General features: G+C 34.1%; 1 protein-coding gene across 1 annotated transcript; it reads left to right on the top strand.

Annotated features, from left to right (window-relative positions):
* The first annotated feature begins 23 nt into the window (after positions 1-23).
* On the top strand, positions 24-5,357 carry LOC148616335 (uncharacterized). Its single transcript, XM_088583248.1, has one exon. The coding sequence runs from the start codon at positions 159-161 to the stop codon at positions 1,374-1,376; it is 1,218 nt and encodes a 405-aa protein (XP_088439374.1). The 5' UTR covers positions 24-158; the 3' UTR covers positions 1,377-5,357.
* Positions 5,358-14,618: the final 9,261 nt, after the last annotated feature.

Here is a 14,618-nt window from a genome sequence, read left to right as displayed (position 1 = left end):
ATTCAACGAAGAGTAACACTGTCTTAACTGCGCATGCGGAATGAAGTAGATTTTTTGGGAATCACCCAGAGATGAACTATCACATAAGAATTTTTATTGTTTTGTCACGATTAATGAAGTAAGTGACTATAACTATGACTGGGATATATTGATAGATCATGAAGAAGATTACCTTTAAGGGAATGAGACTGTCAAGTCAAGGAGTTGACCGAAATTCCGGCAATAATGATGAGCCTCCCATCTCTGCAGTTGTTGCAGCCTCTGTAGAAAATGACAATGTATCACCCTCTGGTGTTATTCTTGAAGAGTCTGGTCTTTGCAGGAAAAAAAAATTTGGCCTACTTAAAAGTTTTCGTAAACGTCTATCATTTAACTTCAGAAGTCGTAGAGAGGACAATGAAATGAACAAATCAGGTGCCCTAGGCTCCCCATCTTGTAGTTGTGATCCAAACTCTAAGAAAAAGAAAAAAGGTCGTTGTCGGAAACCTATTTGCGATGGCTCAATTAAGTCAAACTCATCATCTTACAGTTGTGATAGTTTAGATAAAACTAATTCATCGAATAGTCTGCATAAGTATAGTGACTATCAGTCTAATACAGATTCTAATTCACCGCTCATCAAGGACAAAGCATATTGCAATAAGGATGTTTCAAAGTTTCAGTCAAGTGAACAATTAAAACCAGAAAAATGCGCAAAGGAAAAACTCATTACATATCAAGAGATCCAACGATCTGATCAGAATAGTGCAGTTGAGGCTACAAACGGAAATTGTCTCAGTTTATCCAGTGTTGTGGCTGTCGAAAAAAGGTACACCTGTAATTTACGTGATCTCTCTGAATACATTGATGAAGATGGTGTTCATAGTCCGAAGATTTGGAGTTTAACACAGGAACTATTTCGTCTTTCAAAATTTGGGTGGTACTGGGGTCCTATTACAAGAGTTGAAGCAGAAGATAAACTTTTGAATCAACCAGATGGTGCATTTTTAGTGAGGGATAGCTCTGATGAAAGATATTTACTGAGTTTAAGTTTTCGTTCATTAGGTAGAACTTGGCATACGAGAATTGAACATTGCAATGGAATGTTTAGTTTCTATGCACAACCGGACACTGAAGGTTATCCTTCAATAGTAGACTTGATTGAACATTCTATGACTGATTCGCAGACAGGAATATTTTGTTATTCCCGATCAAGATCCCCTGGTGCTCCTTCATTTGCAGTCAGACTTACTAAGCCAGTTTCAAGATTCACGCAAGTCCGATCACTTCAATATTTATGTCGCTTTGTTATTCGTCAGTACACTCGTTATGACCACATACAAGAACTTCCACTGCCAAAGAAGATAAAGGGTTGGATTGAGGAAAATCAGTACTAATCTTTCTTTTTTTTTTTTAACACAGACCTTACTTAAGTGCATTATTCATTGTTCATGTTTTTCGACTGTTTACATGTTTATTATACAATGTCATCTACAGTCATGATTTCATCCAAAATTTATCATTTATTGTTTTAAAACCCACCATGTTACTGAATGATTAATGTTATTTAATTGTTATTGATTTTTCTGTTATGGGTAGTGAGTGTAAACTATATACAATCTACATGTAAGTAATTAGCTACAGGTACCATGTACATTTCAGTGTTTAGCTGAACCTTGGTGTAAAGGTAAATCAGGTAATTGAACTTAGTGTATATTGTACGTGTAGGGTATTTTGTGCTTAGACTGTCTTGTCTAAAAGGATTGTTTCAGACTCTAAAGAAAACTTCTATAATGAGCATTTAATTATGGAAAGCTGGCATTCACATTTACTATCTGTTGTGTTCTAAAATCTCAGAATAGTGAAGGGCTCACTTTGATTTAGGTACAGTGTGCTTGTATACATGTACATGTAAGTAATCTGCAATTACTTTCTAATTTAACATTTTTTTAAACCAACCACTTCAAACTTGTGGCAATGACCTATTGTACATGTGCATGTACATTTACCTCTGGCACATTTAACAACGAAACAAATTAATACTAGGTAAAAAAGTTGAAATGTTCTTAAGGCTTTATAACGTATACAAAAATTTCTTGACTATTTATTGAACCATTACCTCTAGTGGCCCAGTGAACTGATTTCATTTTTCTACTTTGGGTTTAAGTTCAGACAAATGTGCACCACATAAATATATGTACAGATGTGTCTGAAGAAGCCATTGAGAAATGAGAAAGTAGTACCGAAGTTTAAATGAAGCCCAAAATATATATGCATGTACATGTACATAAACCTGTGTAGTTTTAACACTTGGTCCTGATATAACATGTACATGTATTTAATACATGTTTCTACTTTAGATTTAGATTCATGTACATTTTGCACATGTACACAATGAAAGATCAAGTTTCCTTTTAAGCTGGGCATTGTATATTTATCAATATCATCATCATTTAATATCATGGTTGTATTTTATCAACATTATCATGGTTGTACAATGGAATATTTATATTGCATACATGTATACTTGTGTGCTGCTCATGATATTTCTTTAGTTTTAAACATGTTTTTATTATCGAAAGATTCTTGTAACTCATTTAGCATTTAATACTGGGGTTATTGTCTCATGGGCATTTTCCATCACATATCACTGTTTACTAATGGCTTTTTGCCTACGTATATGTATATACAATGTAGGTCAAGGGTGCATGTACATGTTCAATTTTAAAAGTATATCAATGCTTACAACTTATTTTCTTTCCATTTTTAATCTTTGAATATTCACATAAGTGAAACAGGAGACTATGCTTCAGAAATTCAGGTTAAAAAATGTACTATAAAACATGTTTTTTTTTTCTGGTAGTATGTACAGCATGCATGTACATGTACATTACCTTCAGCAAGAATTCAACAATGTTCGGTGAATCATGTTGTCTCCACCAAACATTGTGAAGCCATTTTTTTTTTCAAAATATAGGAGTTACATTTATCTGTTTTTTTTCTGGTTTTGCCAGGAAACCATATTTATGGCAATATTTTAAATGCTAAGTGTAGAATGGAAAAAATAATATTTATTTGCACCTAAACTTTATTTAGGAATTTAATAATACATACCCAACAACAAAAATGTACCACTCACATTTATTTCTTCGGAATAGAAAATTTAAATGCTAAATTTAAGTAATGTGCAAATTTGACAATTTGATACATGTAGTGGAACATCAAATTTGGTGTAATTAAAGATTTTTCAAATTTTATGTTTCTATTTCTCCAAAATTTACATTTTTCAACCTATGATGAAAAATAAAGCAATAATTAAAAAAAAAACATGAAGCATGTGTTACTATGAAACATTATAAATGCCATTTTGGTGATAAACTGTTTTCATATTTACTTGTCTAAGTGACTAAATTTAGATAAATAAAAAAAAATTGGATAAAATTTCCACAACAGGTGTAAATGCTTACAATATACATGTACTTACATGTATATAATTGGGTATTTTCGGTATTGTACATTATTTGACCAACTAGAAAAAACTGGGAAGAAGTAGTTTGTTTCTTTAAATCAGGTGGATTTATATCCTGGTTCCCGGGACTATGTCCCAGGTATTAGCTACTAGCAATACAATTTACTTTTGATAGTTCTTTTTAACTAGTTAGTTACTTCAATGAATATAATTTGTTTAGTTTTTCTCTGTAATATCTATATGACATGTTAAAGTCATACATGCATATTATATATGTAGTCCTATTTCAGTTATTACGTTTGTATCACATAAGTGCTTAGAACTTATCATTGATAATATAATGTATTCTCCGGTGATTTTGTTCATTTATTAATTACATGTACATGTATGTTTGAAAAACATGTGTCTCATTAGAATATCAACAACAACATGGTGGTGTTACACAGCTGCTCTGTTTTCACCAAATTTCTTCATTTTTCAATTTAAAGGGAATGTGTTCAATCATCTTTTTCATAATTCCATGTACATGTAATACCCCTCTAGAAATATTGCACCAAGATCTCCATAAAACCACCTTTACATATTAATATCTTAATTACTGCAGTTTTCTTGTTATATAAGAGGTATTTATACTGATGTATCTTCATCAATGTAGATCTTCCTGTTAATCTTCTGAAGCCTCTAACAGTAGTGCCAACTCTCACACAGAGACTCACACATTTTGAAGCTGATTTGGCATCATTTTCCTTTGATTTTTTGTATTTTCTTTTTGATCTTACTAAATTTTGCAAAATCTCACACATATTTGCATCTTGATGGCTTGATAGCCCTGCTCTTATAATACTATATATGATCAAAATATTATGATGAACAACCACTTTTTGTGGGAATTTTTTTTTATTTTAAGTTGTGTTGCTTAAGATTTGTTACATTTTTTATGCTGTATCACTATCAGTATTGTTTAAAGACACTGGATGTTTTATAACTGAATTTCTATGTGTGTTGTACTACATTAAGATAAAGTGCTCAATTTTAAAGTTTTTGTTTCCCTTTACTGGCATCCATATATTGAAAGCATAAAATTTTAAACCAGGTTTTCTATGCTGCATTTTGTATATGCATGTTGGTATTATGTGAACCATAATAATTAAGTTGATAATACCTGATGTATGTTTTGTCTACAATTGAGACTTTTTTACTGGTTGATAATAAATATTGATAATAAATTATGAAGAAAAAGTCACTTGAAAAATGTGGGTGTCTTTTCTTCGTTTAAGAATGTACTAAAGTTAGGGGTCATTCAAAAGTGATAGTGTATTTTTATTTTGTGTCAAGATGACATCTTGTTACATACTGTCATTGCATTGTTGACAAAAAAATTAGTACTGATTGTGGTTGGAGTTGGATGTTTTAGAAATGGCAGCAAAATTGTGTGTCAAAAGTGCTTAATATATCCCCCATAGAAATTGTGTCCCATATGAATCATATGTCCACATTGGTCCTCAAATGTATGGGATTCAACATGTTGCGGGGGCAATGCTAGTTTTACTTAGAAATCAAGTTATTAATATTTCTCACATGTCCTAAAATTGTCCACGCTCCATTACTCAGGTTTTCTGATTTTGAAATGACATACAAGTTGATTAGCTTTTTTCTTCAGTTTTTTTTGGGGGGATAATAGATATTATTGCAAGTTATTACTACTTTTTGTGCAAATGAAAATATTTCAGCATCCTATGTAATTGTTCAACATGCTGGGTAAAACTGCTAATTTGGAACATTTTATATTTGAAAGTGAATCTAATGATAGATTGTATAAATGAATGACTTCAGCATTATTGAAAGTGAATATATATGTGAGGTTGTATGAGTTATTTCAGTATTTTTGTGCAATAAATTGTTAATTTCATTACAGTGTGTATGTTTAGTTATTTGAAAAGGGAGAGTTGCAAAATGTCAGTATTTTCAATTTTTACTTTTTGTTGATCTCAAGAGGTATGGAATATAACATTCTTTTCCATAGTTGCTCTTTGATTTGGGCATTTGACTTTTGTTTGTAATTGTGTCCAGTGACTGTGACCTTATTTGATATATATGCAAGGTTGTCAACAGTGATACATGTAACACAAGTTTATGTTAACCCTGTATTTAAATTGTATGCATTATGTAGCAAACAAGCTTAGACTTTATACACTTGTTAGACCTACCATCTACTCCTAGCATAAATTTTTACATAGATATTATTGGAAATTATTTTGAAAGATTGGACTGGCTTGTGACCACAATGATTAAATCTCTCATTTTTTAAATTTAATTTTTGTCAGCAATGTAAAAAAATCCAAACTATTTTGTTATTAAAGTACAAAATCACAATGAAAGTATACAGAATAAGATTTAATTACCTGACCTAAAAATTTCATGGTGACCTATATTTTCTATTTTAAAAAGTAATAAAGATTTGTTTCTATTTATAGAAAGCAATATAGAGCTGTTGTTTCTATTTTAGGAACAACTGGTCTTGACTCTATTTTTGAATTTTTAGTTATTTTACCAGTAGAGTGAAAAATCTATGAAAAGATATTATAATGATCATGCAATCAGATTTAGGCCAACTCAAATTATACCCCGGTTTCCTGTTACCAGACTGACTCATGCCTTGACCTCTATACTGAATTATTTTCAAGTTAACCAACAACAAAAATACCACCAAAGGATCTGGCATTTTACAGATGGTAGTGAAGTTTTGGTTTTGGCAAAGTCTGGGTTATTAAAAAAAATGTGTTGTTAGTTGTTGTCTATGAACTTTGGGGGGGGGGGAAGTAAATAAAATGAAATCCCTACCTTCCAGCCATTTTTATTTTCTGACATGTAACAGGGAACAGAGGTGTAATTTTATTTGGCCTTTTCAGAACAATGAAAGTCACTCAAAATAACATTCTTATTAATTCTTATTATATTTTTAAGGAAAAACGGTGAATTTTGTTGAAATTATGAATTAATTCAGTAGGAGATGAAAATCAGGCATTACCTGCAATTGATTTTTCAGAAATTTTAGAAAATGCCTATTATGCTGAAATTTCAAGGCGGTACAGTTTAAGAATTAAAAACTTTATTGATAACACTTCTTTTAGGCTAGCCTCTTTATTTCTGATACTGTGCATGATATAGTAGGTCTGACTTGTGTATTATTTATTATGTTATGAAAGAATCTTCACTTTGCCTTAGTCAAATTTTACACCTTGTCATTCAGACTTACTTGGAAGTAAATCATTGTTTTGTTGGTCATTTTGCAAGTCAAAGACTTTACATTAAATTATATTTAATATAGTGTCATGTTCTGTCATGAAATGTTATTCATTTGAGAAACCCCGGGAAGGTGTCCTTCTACATTCCTTAGCCACTAGCATAGTTTGAACTTCTAAAAAGAAATTTTTATAGCTAAAAGGGTATTAGGAGTTGCCATTTTGGAATATCATTTTCAGTCATAAGGGGATAACAAAATGCTGAATGCAGGATAGGGTTCCATGTGTTGGAAAACACCCTTTTACTATACAAATGCAAAAACATGCAATCATAATATGTTTTCATGCTTCCTTCATTGTCGGCCCTGACACTTCATATTTGGGCAGTAACTTGAATACTAATGTGTAGGTCTTTATGAAATTATACCTCAAGGTGTCATGTCACAATAAGAGCCATGGGGTTGATTTTGTTGCTTGTTATTTTAACAAAAGGATTTATGTATAATATATATTTAACTCCTTGCTTTAACCATTTAGAAATTAGGGGCCAAAAGCAAGGATTTCATGATGTCCATACAATAACTTTAGTAATTGTGAATAAATCACTATGAAATTATATCTCAAAGTGTCTCCCAGGAAAAGAAGGCTGTGATTGATTTTGGGGGTTGGACTTATTGAGGAATAAGGAGCCAAAAAAAAAAAGGCCCAATGTGATTCTGATAAATTCTTATCAAACATTTAATCACTATCAAAATATGAAGCTTCAATGTTGTTTCATACTTGCCCCCAAGCTGCACCATTCAAAGCATTTTATAATGAAATGGTATCACTGGTGAAATACCACAAAAGAAACACCAGTAATACTAAAAACGGGCCTTTTCTGTGGTCAAGATACTAACTTCACTATAGGTGAAGAGAAGGTCATACACCCTTAAGAAATACTTTGATTGATTTTGGGGGATAATCTTTCAGAAAAAAAATTCTCTTTGTCAAATATGTATCAACATCTGTTGTCATGTCAAGCTGCTCCCTGTGAAGTATTTTATTAGAATATTTTGTAACATTGGACAAAAATGTACACTGATAGCCTGGAACCACCTTTTATTATTTTCCGGATATTTTCCATGGAATCACCTACGTGTATCTCTGGGAACCACCCACATCTGTTACATAAAACAAAAAAAAAACAAACTGAAAAGTGCTTTTAACAAAACCTGCATACATTATCAATTCTAATGTAACTTTCAAATTAAAGTTTATGAATAATTATGTCGAAATTGAAAGAAACAGTTTTTTGTGACCAAGACGGACACGATTATGAAATTTATTTGTGCGTTAACAAACTAAGAAATTGATAAAGATTTTTTTCTTTTTTCTCCCTTTAAAATAGTTTGAACCTTACAATTTATAACTGTAGTCGGAAAGAAAACAAAGAATTTGGCAGAAACTGTTTTTACATGTCTATTAACTTTGTGATGTTCCCTACTTTATCCACGACAGCAGCTGTTTTATTTTGAACTTCGTAAAAACTTGAGGTTAACTGAGATGGTTAACAGATTGTTGTTTCGATCGGCTTCGTCTTTTCTAACACTGAAGTCCATATTACTCCCCTTTGAACGCATGCAGTGAAATTTTGAACTACAGGAAATAATAGTACGGATCATCTTCACAATTTATTTGAAAACGCACTTAATGTTATTTTACTTTGCTTATGAAAGTACTATGATAAAACTGTCCTGCTAAAATTTGTATACTAAAATGAACCCCACATTGTATTTCATTTTTATTTACCACTTACAGAGGAAAAAAGGACGGACATCTATAGATCTTCCAACAAGTGTATTATAAGGAAAATGGTTATGAATATGTCAAAGAGACAACAAACCACACATGAATAAAATTGTTAACTAAAGGCCACTTATGGTTCTTCAATGAACGACGAGGAAACCCTCATACCGCTGGACAGGTTATATAGCTATACTTCCGTTAGAATCTGGGTCAGCAATAATATTTTTAACGAAGAACCTCCAAGTACTATCAATGTTTTGTAACGTTGGAAATTATTTTAGAAATGATATCGATACTGTTTATTCATGACCACTATGGCAGCGAGAAAACTCACTGCTACGGATATCTCAACTAAACGATAGACATTTGAAAAAAAAAATAAAATCTGGGTCTCCATAATGCGTGTATTCACAATGCATATAAATATTTTTGCGTTATTACATGTAAGTATTGCGTTATTACGCGAAATTTTAGCGTTAATTCGTGAAAGTTTCGCGTTATAACGCGAAAAAAAAACCATTTCTTTAGTCTACGAAATTGAGTTCAATGGGCTTTCGTACGAAACATCTCTTACATCGGCTATATGAAAAGCACAAGTACTACCCATTGGAATATCAACCACTGGTCAGTAAAGGGTATTACCAAACCTAATGTAAAGATTATCAACTAAAAATTTCAAAGCATTGATCATACATGTATCTTAATCACTAAAAAATCAAATTTAATTACAAGAAATGAATCTAGAACCAGATTTATCAACGGACCGTTTAATTAAATATGACAACTTTTCTTTTATAATTTCATGCAGCAGCATTGAATATACCGGGCAGAAAACTCATACGAAATCTATCTAATACTAGTTCCTTAAATTAATTTTTAACACTCCAAAAGTAGTTCACACCATTATTTTCATGATATATTTGTTGTACGGTTAAAGTAGAGGTTAAAAATTTAGACACATTTGTATAGTAAACCATTTGCTAGAAGATGGAATAAAACATGTTTGAACAAGGGTGGATCCAGGATTTTAGATTAGGGGGCGCACAGTGGAAATTTCTGAGGTTAAATTTTTGAAATATTTTTCTAGAGTGGGTGCAATGTAGATATCTTTTGTGGTAAAATAAGCCATTCTGTATGCAGGCGCGTGGCTGAGGCCAAATTGAAGTGTAGGCAAAATTACGGCAGGCGGTCTGGGGGCTGCCTAAGGCCCCCAGCAGGTCCAGGGGGGGGGGCGAAGCCCCCCGAAGCTCCGCAGAGATAGCGTTTTAGGGCATCATTTATGCATCTCCTGGATGTATTTTATCTAAAAAAAAAACAAAACAAAAAACAAAAAATTGGCAAAATTAAGTGCAGGCAAAAGCTTTTTTTGCCTAACAGCAGCTACGCGCCTGGTATATATTTACGTGATGTAATAACTACGTTATTACCCGCTTTATCCACCGACACGAAATCAAAATTTCTTTCCTAGACCTTTTAGCTGTATCCACATTTTATAGAAATTGGTAGATGGGTGTCGAAGGGTATACTAATTTTTTTCTTAATGCTCAATTCTTATATCTTCGATGGTTATGAATTTATTGATGAAATTGTCTAGGGATTTTTAAGTGCCTTTTCTCTTCTAACCCATTGTTTGCAAAGAGCATCTTTGATGGTGTTGCGTCAATGTTTCCAATCAATTTTAATAGAAGGACGATATTTAAGTCATTTTTTTTTTAAACTTAATAATTTCTCGGTCTTCAACAATATTCCTGTATCCGGTAATATAACCAAAAGGTTTTTTGCGAAATCTAGAACTTGCACACTATCAGGACGATGGGCAATTGGTATTGATGTCCGTAACAGTGCAGATAAGAGTGTATATTAGAAAGAAATGAAATTTTTAGTGTGTAATTTTACATCACATTTTATCTCCCCACTTTTGAAGAGAAAGGCGTGCAATACATCAAAACATCCTTTAAGGGTTCTGTCGTGCTGAAAATCGTTTGATTCATAGGTCGTCCCTTTGGAATTCCGTACGGGAAATAGTGTTTTCCTGATTCCCGCTCAATAACTTGGGTAGTACAATACAATTAGTAGAGGGTTATGTGACATTATTTAGTAATAGTAATTTTTGTTATCTTTTCAGATGACCATGGTTATTGTTTGATATAATAGAAATCAGTAAACAAGTAGACAGCATTCTTATTTATGACCACGGTCATGATTAGGTCTTAGACATTCCATTTTTTAATTCCAGTAACTTTTCTGGTAGATATTATAAATACTGAACGACCACCTATTTCATTTTCGTCATTTTTTCATCCTTTTACATTGACTCTTCAATTTTCATATTCATTTTAAGCTGAGGCATGGAAAATGAGGACTATAGTTCTCTTGGAATTGATCTATCAACATCAACCAAGTCTATTGATGTCCTTGTCATGGCAGACACAGGATGCCAAAGTTGCCTCGCCGGTATGAAAATCATTAATGAACTCGGACTGAAAGAGCCGCAACTTATTCCAGTCACCCTCAAAATGCATGCAGCAAATGGAAATGGGATCAAAATCCTTGGTGCGGCTATCTTACGAATCTCTGAGATAAACGACAAAGGAAAAAGAGTCGAAACTCGTCAAATGACATTCATTACGGATTGTTCCGACAAACTATTCCTTAACAGAGAAGCCTGTATAGCTCTTGGTATCATACCCGACAGCTTCCCGACTATTGGAAACACACATGGATCCGTAATCGCTGACACAGTAAACGAGGATATAAACATGTATGAGACCACTAGCTGCTCAGACGAAGCGACATTATGTGATTGTCCAAAACGTACACTCCCTCCAAATCAACTCCCATACGAACCGACGGAGGAAAATAGGACGAAACTTCAGGAATTCCTGCTAAATCACTACAAGGCAAGCACGTTCAACTGTTGTTAGCATCAACTTTTATCGTTAATGAATGGCACACTTGTGTGATTAATGATCGACCAGAATGCGAAGCCAGTGGCCCACCACACTCCAGTACCTGTACCACTACATTGGCAGGCTGAGGTAATGGTAAAAGCTGGACTCGATCGTGATGTTCGCTTGGGTGTAATCGAGCCTGTACCGGTTAGTGAACCTGTAACATGGTGCCATAGAATGGTCGTGTGTGCAAAGAAAAACGGTAAGCCACGCCGAACTGTAGATTTTCAGCCGTTAAACACATATGCATCCCGTGAAACACACCACACGCAATCGCCATTTCACCAAGCACGTAGTGTGCCATCGAACACAAAGAAAACTGTACTGGATGCATGGAACGGACATCATAGTGTTCCGATTCACGAAGACGATAGACACTTTACTACGTTCATAACGCCCTGGGGTCGTTATCGCTACAAAACCGCCCCTCAGGGCTACATAGCATCCGGTGATGGATATACACGCCGTTATGATGAAATTGTTGCGGATATTCCAAATAAAACAAAGTGTATTGATGACGTCTTGCTTTGGTCAGATTCTTTGGAAGATAGTTTCTTTCAAACTGCTCAGTGGGTATACACATGTGGAGAAAACGGCATTGTACTAAACCCAGATAAATTCATCGTTGGGGAATATGTCGAATTTGCTGGATTTGAAATTACACAAAGTAACGTCCGACCATCCAACACATACCTTCAAGCTATTAAACACTTCTCAACGCCTTCGAACACTACTGACATTCGATCATGGTTCGTTTTGGTTAATCAGGTGTTCTACGCTTTTAGCATGACAGAGAAAATGACACCATTTCGTGAACTACTGAAACCTGGCGTGAAATTTAAATGGGACGAACACTTAGATAAACTCTTTAACGATTATAAGTCTGTGATCATTCGCGAGATCGTGGAAGGCGTCAAAATATTTGACCGCAATAAGGTGACATGTTTGGCGACAGACTGGTCAAAAGACGGAATAGGATTCTGGCTATTCCAGAAACATTTCGAGTGTCAAGTGGACAAACCATTTTGTTGCCCTGAAGATTGGAAAATCGTCTTAGCAGGTAGTCGTTTCACACACTCAGCAGTTGCTAGATATGCACCTATAGAAGGAGAAGCTCTAGCTGTAGCAGATGCGATAAGGCACGATACTTTGTCCTAGGATGTGACAAGTTAATACTGGCCGTGGATCACAAGCCTCTTCTCAGAATTCTAGGAAATAGATCTCTCGAAGATATCCCGAATTATCCGAGTAATTTGAAAGAGAAAATGTTGCGTTACCTATTTACAGTGGTTCACACACAAGGTGTCAAACACAAGGCTGCTGATTGTGTATCCCGTCATCCAACATTGAAATGGGACAAAACAGGAACAATGATAGAAGTACGTCAATTCGATCAATATGTCGTAAGGGTGGATGGATCCGGCCGTGTTACCCTTCGTAACAAAAAGTTCCTGCGGAAATACCTTCCAGTAAAAACAATTATACCGACCAAAACTATTGAGGATGACATCCTAACTAAAAAGTCTTAGGTCTCAATCCCATCAGTTCTACCAAAGGATAAAAGATTCGAAACTGACCCCGCTCAAACAAATACGGGTAAAGGAACCGCATCAGATATTCCTATCATTCATGGAACATCTACCGGAATAAGAAAATTAGAGATACCGATAGTATGTACCGAGTCTCGCACACCAAAAACCCCATATAAACACGTCATCCAACAGGTGAATGAAAAGGCGCAAACTCTTACACCGAAAAGATTATCGTTCGGCATCGACACACCTAATCGTAACTCTCCGAGATTACCAGGCATATCACGTTGCGCAAGTCCCACTACTAGTGCCACACCAGCTCCGAGTGAACCACGCCGCTCGACACGTACAGTAAGACCAACAAAATGGCATATGGGTTACGATACAAAATGACTCGATGTGAACAAAGAATTTTAATCAGTTTAATCACCGTACAGGACGTACAGGAACGAGTTGTATGAACTCAAAAACGCAGTCTGATTATTCGAGGAACAATTTCTCAAAGACTTGCGGGAGGAGATAGGGGGTTATGTGACATTATTTAGTATTAGTATTTTTTGTTATCTTTTCAGATGACCGCGGTCATTGTTTGATGTAATAGAAATCAGTAAACAAATAGACAGCGTTCGTATTTAGTTAGGTCATTTCTGAAAATTTTGTCTCATTTTGTTGAAATGAAGATGTGTTATGGCAGTCCTCGCTGAAATAGTGCATATTTTTTAAATCCTAGGTGTATGGAGGTTCAAGTCATTTATAAGTAATTTAGTGATTATTGTTATAAAATCCAGTAGCCATAGTAACATACTGAAAAAATATTACTGAGTTTCAGTACAAATCAGGGGTGCCTTTCAAAAACTAACAGCCAAATAATATGTTTTATAAAATATCAGGCACTTAGACACTACCACATGATGAAGGCATGTGTGGAGTAGATGGAAAAAAAGTAAAAATAATAAGACAATTTTAGTTCCAAAAATTCGTGCGAAGTAAGGTATTTTGAAAATCAGCCATCTGACGCTGAGGAGAGAACCTAATACGACAGGGGACTGAAACGTTCCGGATACCATTCTTCATTTAAATTACACTTGTTTACCATTACATATATTACATCTGTTTATTTATAAATGCTTAACTACATTTAAACAATATATCCACCAAATTTCAACCTTTAATTTTAAGTTTTACAAAATTTGAAGGAGTAACTTGGTGTGCGAAACAGTGCGCCTTAATGTAACTGTATAGTGCACCCTTAAGGAGAAAGGGACTTCTTAAGTTGTGTTTGTCTTGTAATATTTGGAAAGCTCTATAGTATGAAATTAAAAAAATACCGAATTTATTAAAATTGAACATAGAATATTGATTCTAGAGCAAATCTAATACTTGGTCTGCTCCCCCAGATTGGGAATAATTCTGCCTTGTGTTCTGCTACAGGTATTCATGTAATGAAAAAGGTTCTATACATGGCAAAAGTGAGAAGAAACGTTAAGACACAGATTTTTTTTTCACACCCTGGGCACTGAAAAAAGTATTTATTTGATGTTTTTGTCTCATCATTGGTTTTCATACCCCAAAATAGCATATGAGGATGAAAGTATAGAAAATCATGGAGTTTTCCCAAAACTTAAGACTGGGTACTAAAAGGCTTGTTTTGACCTTC

This window comes from Perna viridis, chromosome 5 (genome assembly GCF_037379345.1).
Source record: "Perna viridis isolate PV_CMFRI_1.1 ecotype Kerala chromosome 5, ASM3737934v1, whole genome shotgun sequence".
NCBI lineage: Eukaryota > Metazoa > Mollusca > Bivalvia > Mytilida > Mytilidae > Perna > Perna viridis.
Note: the sequence above shows the minus strand (reverse complement) of the source record. Positions and strands in the feature narration are given on the sequence as shown.

Bases quoted from the DNA above. Each gene is read 5' to 3' on its own strand.
- LOC148616335 (XM_088583248.1), top strand. From the start codon at position 159: ATGAAGAAGATTACCTTTAAGGGAATGAGACTGTCAAGTCAAGGAGTT.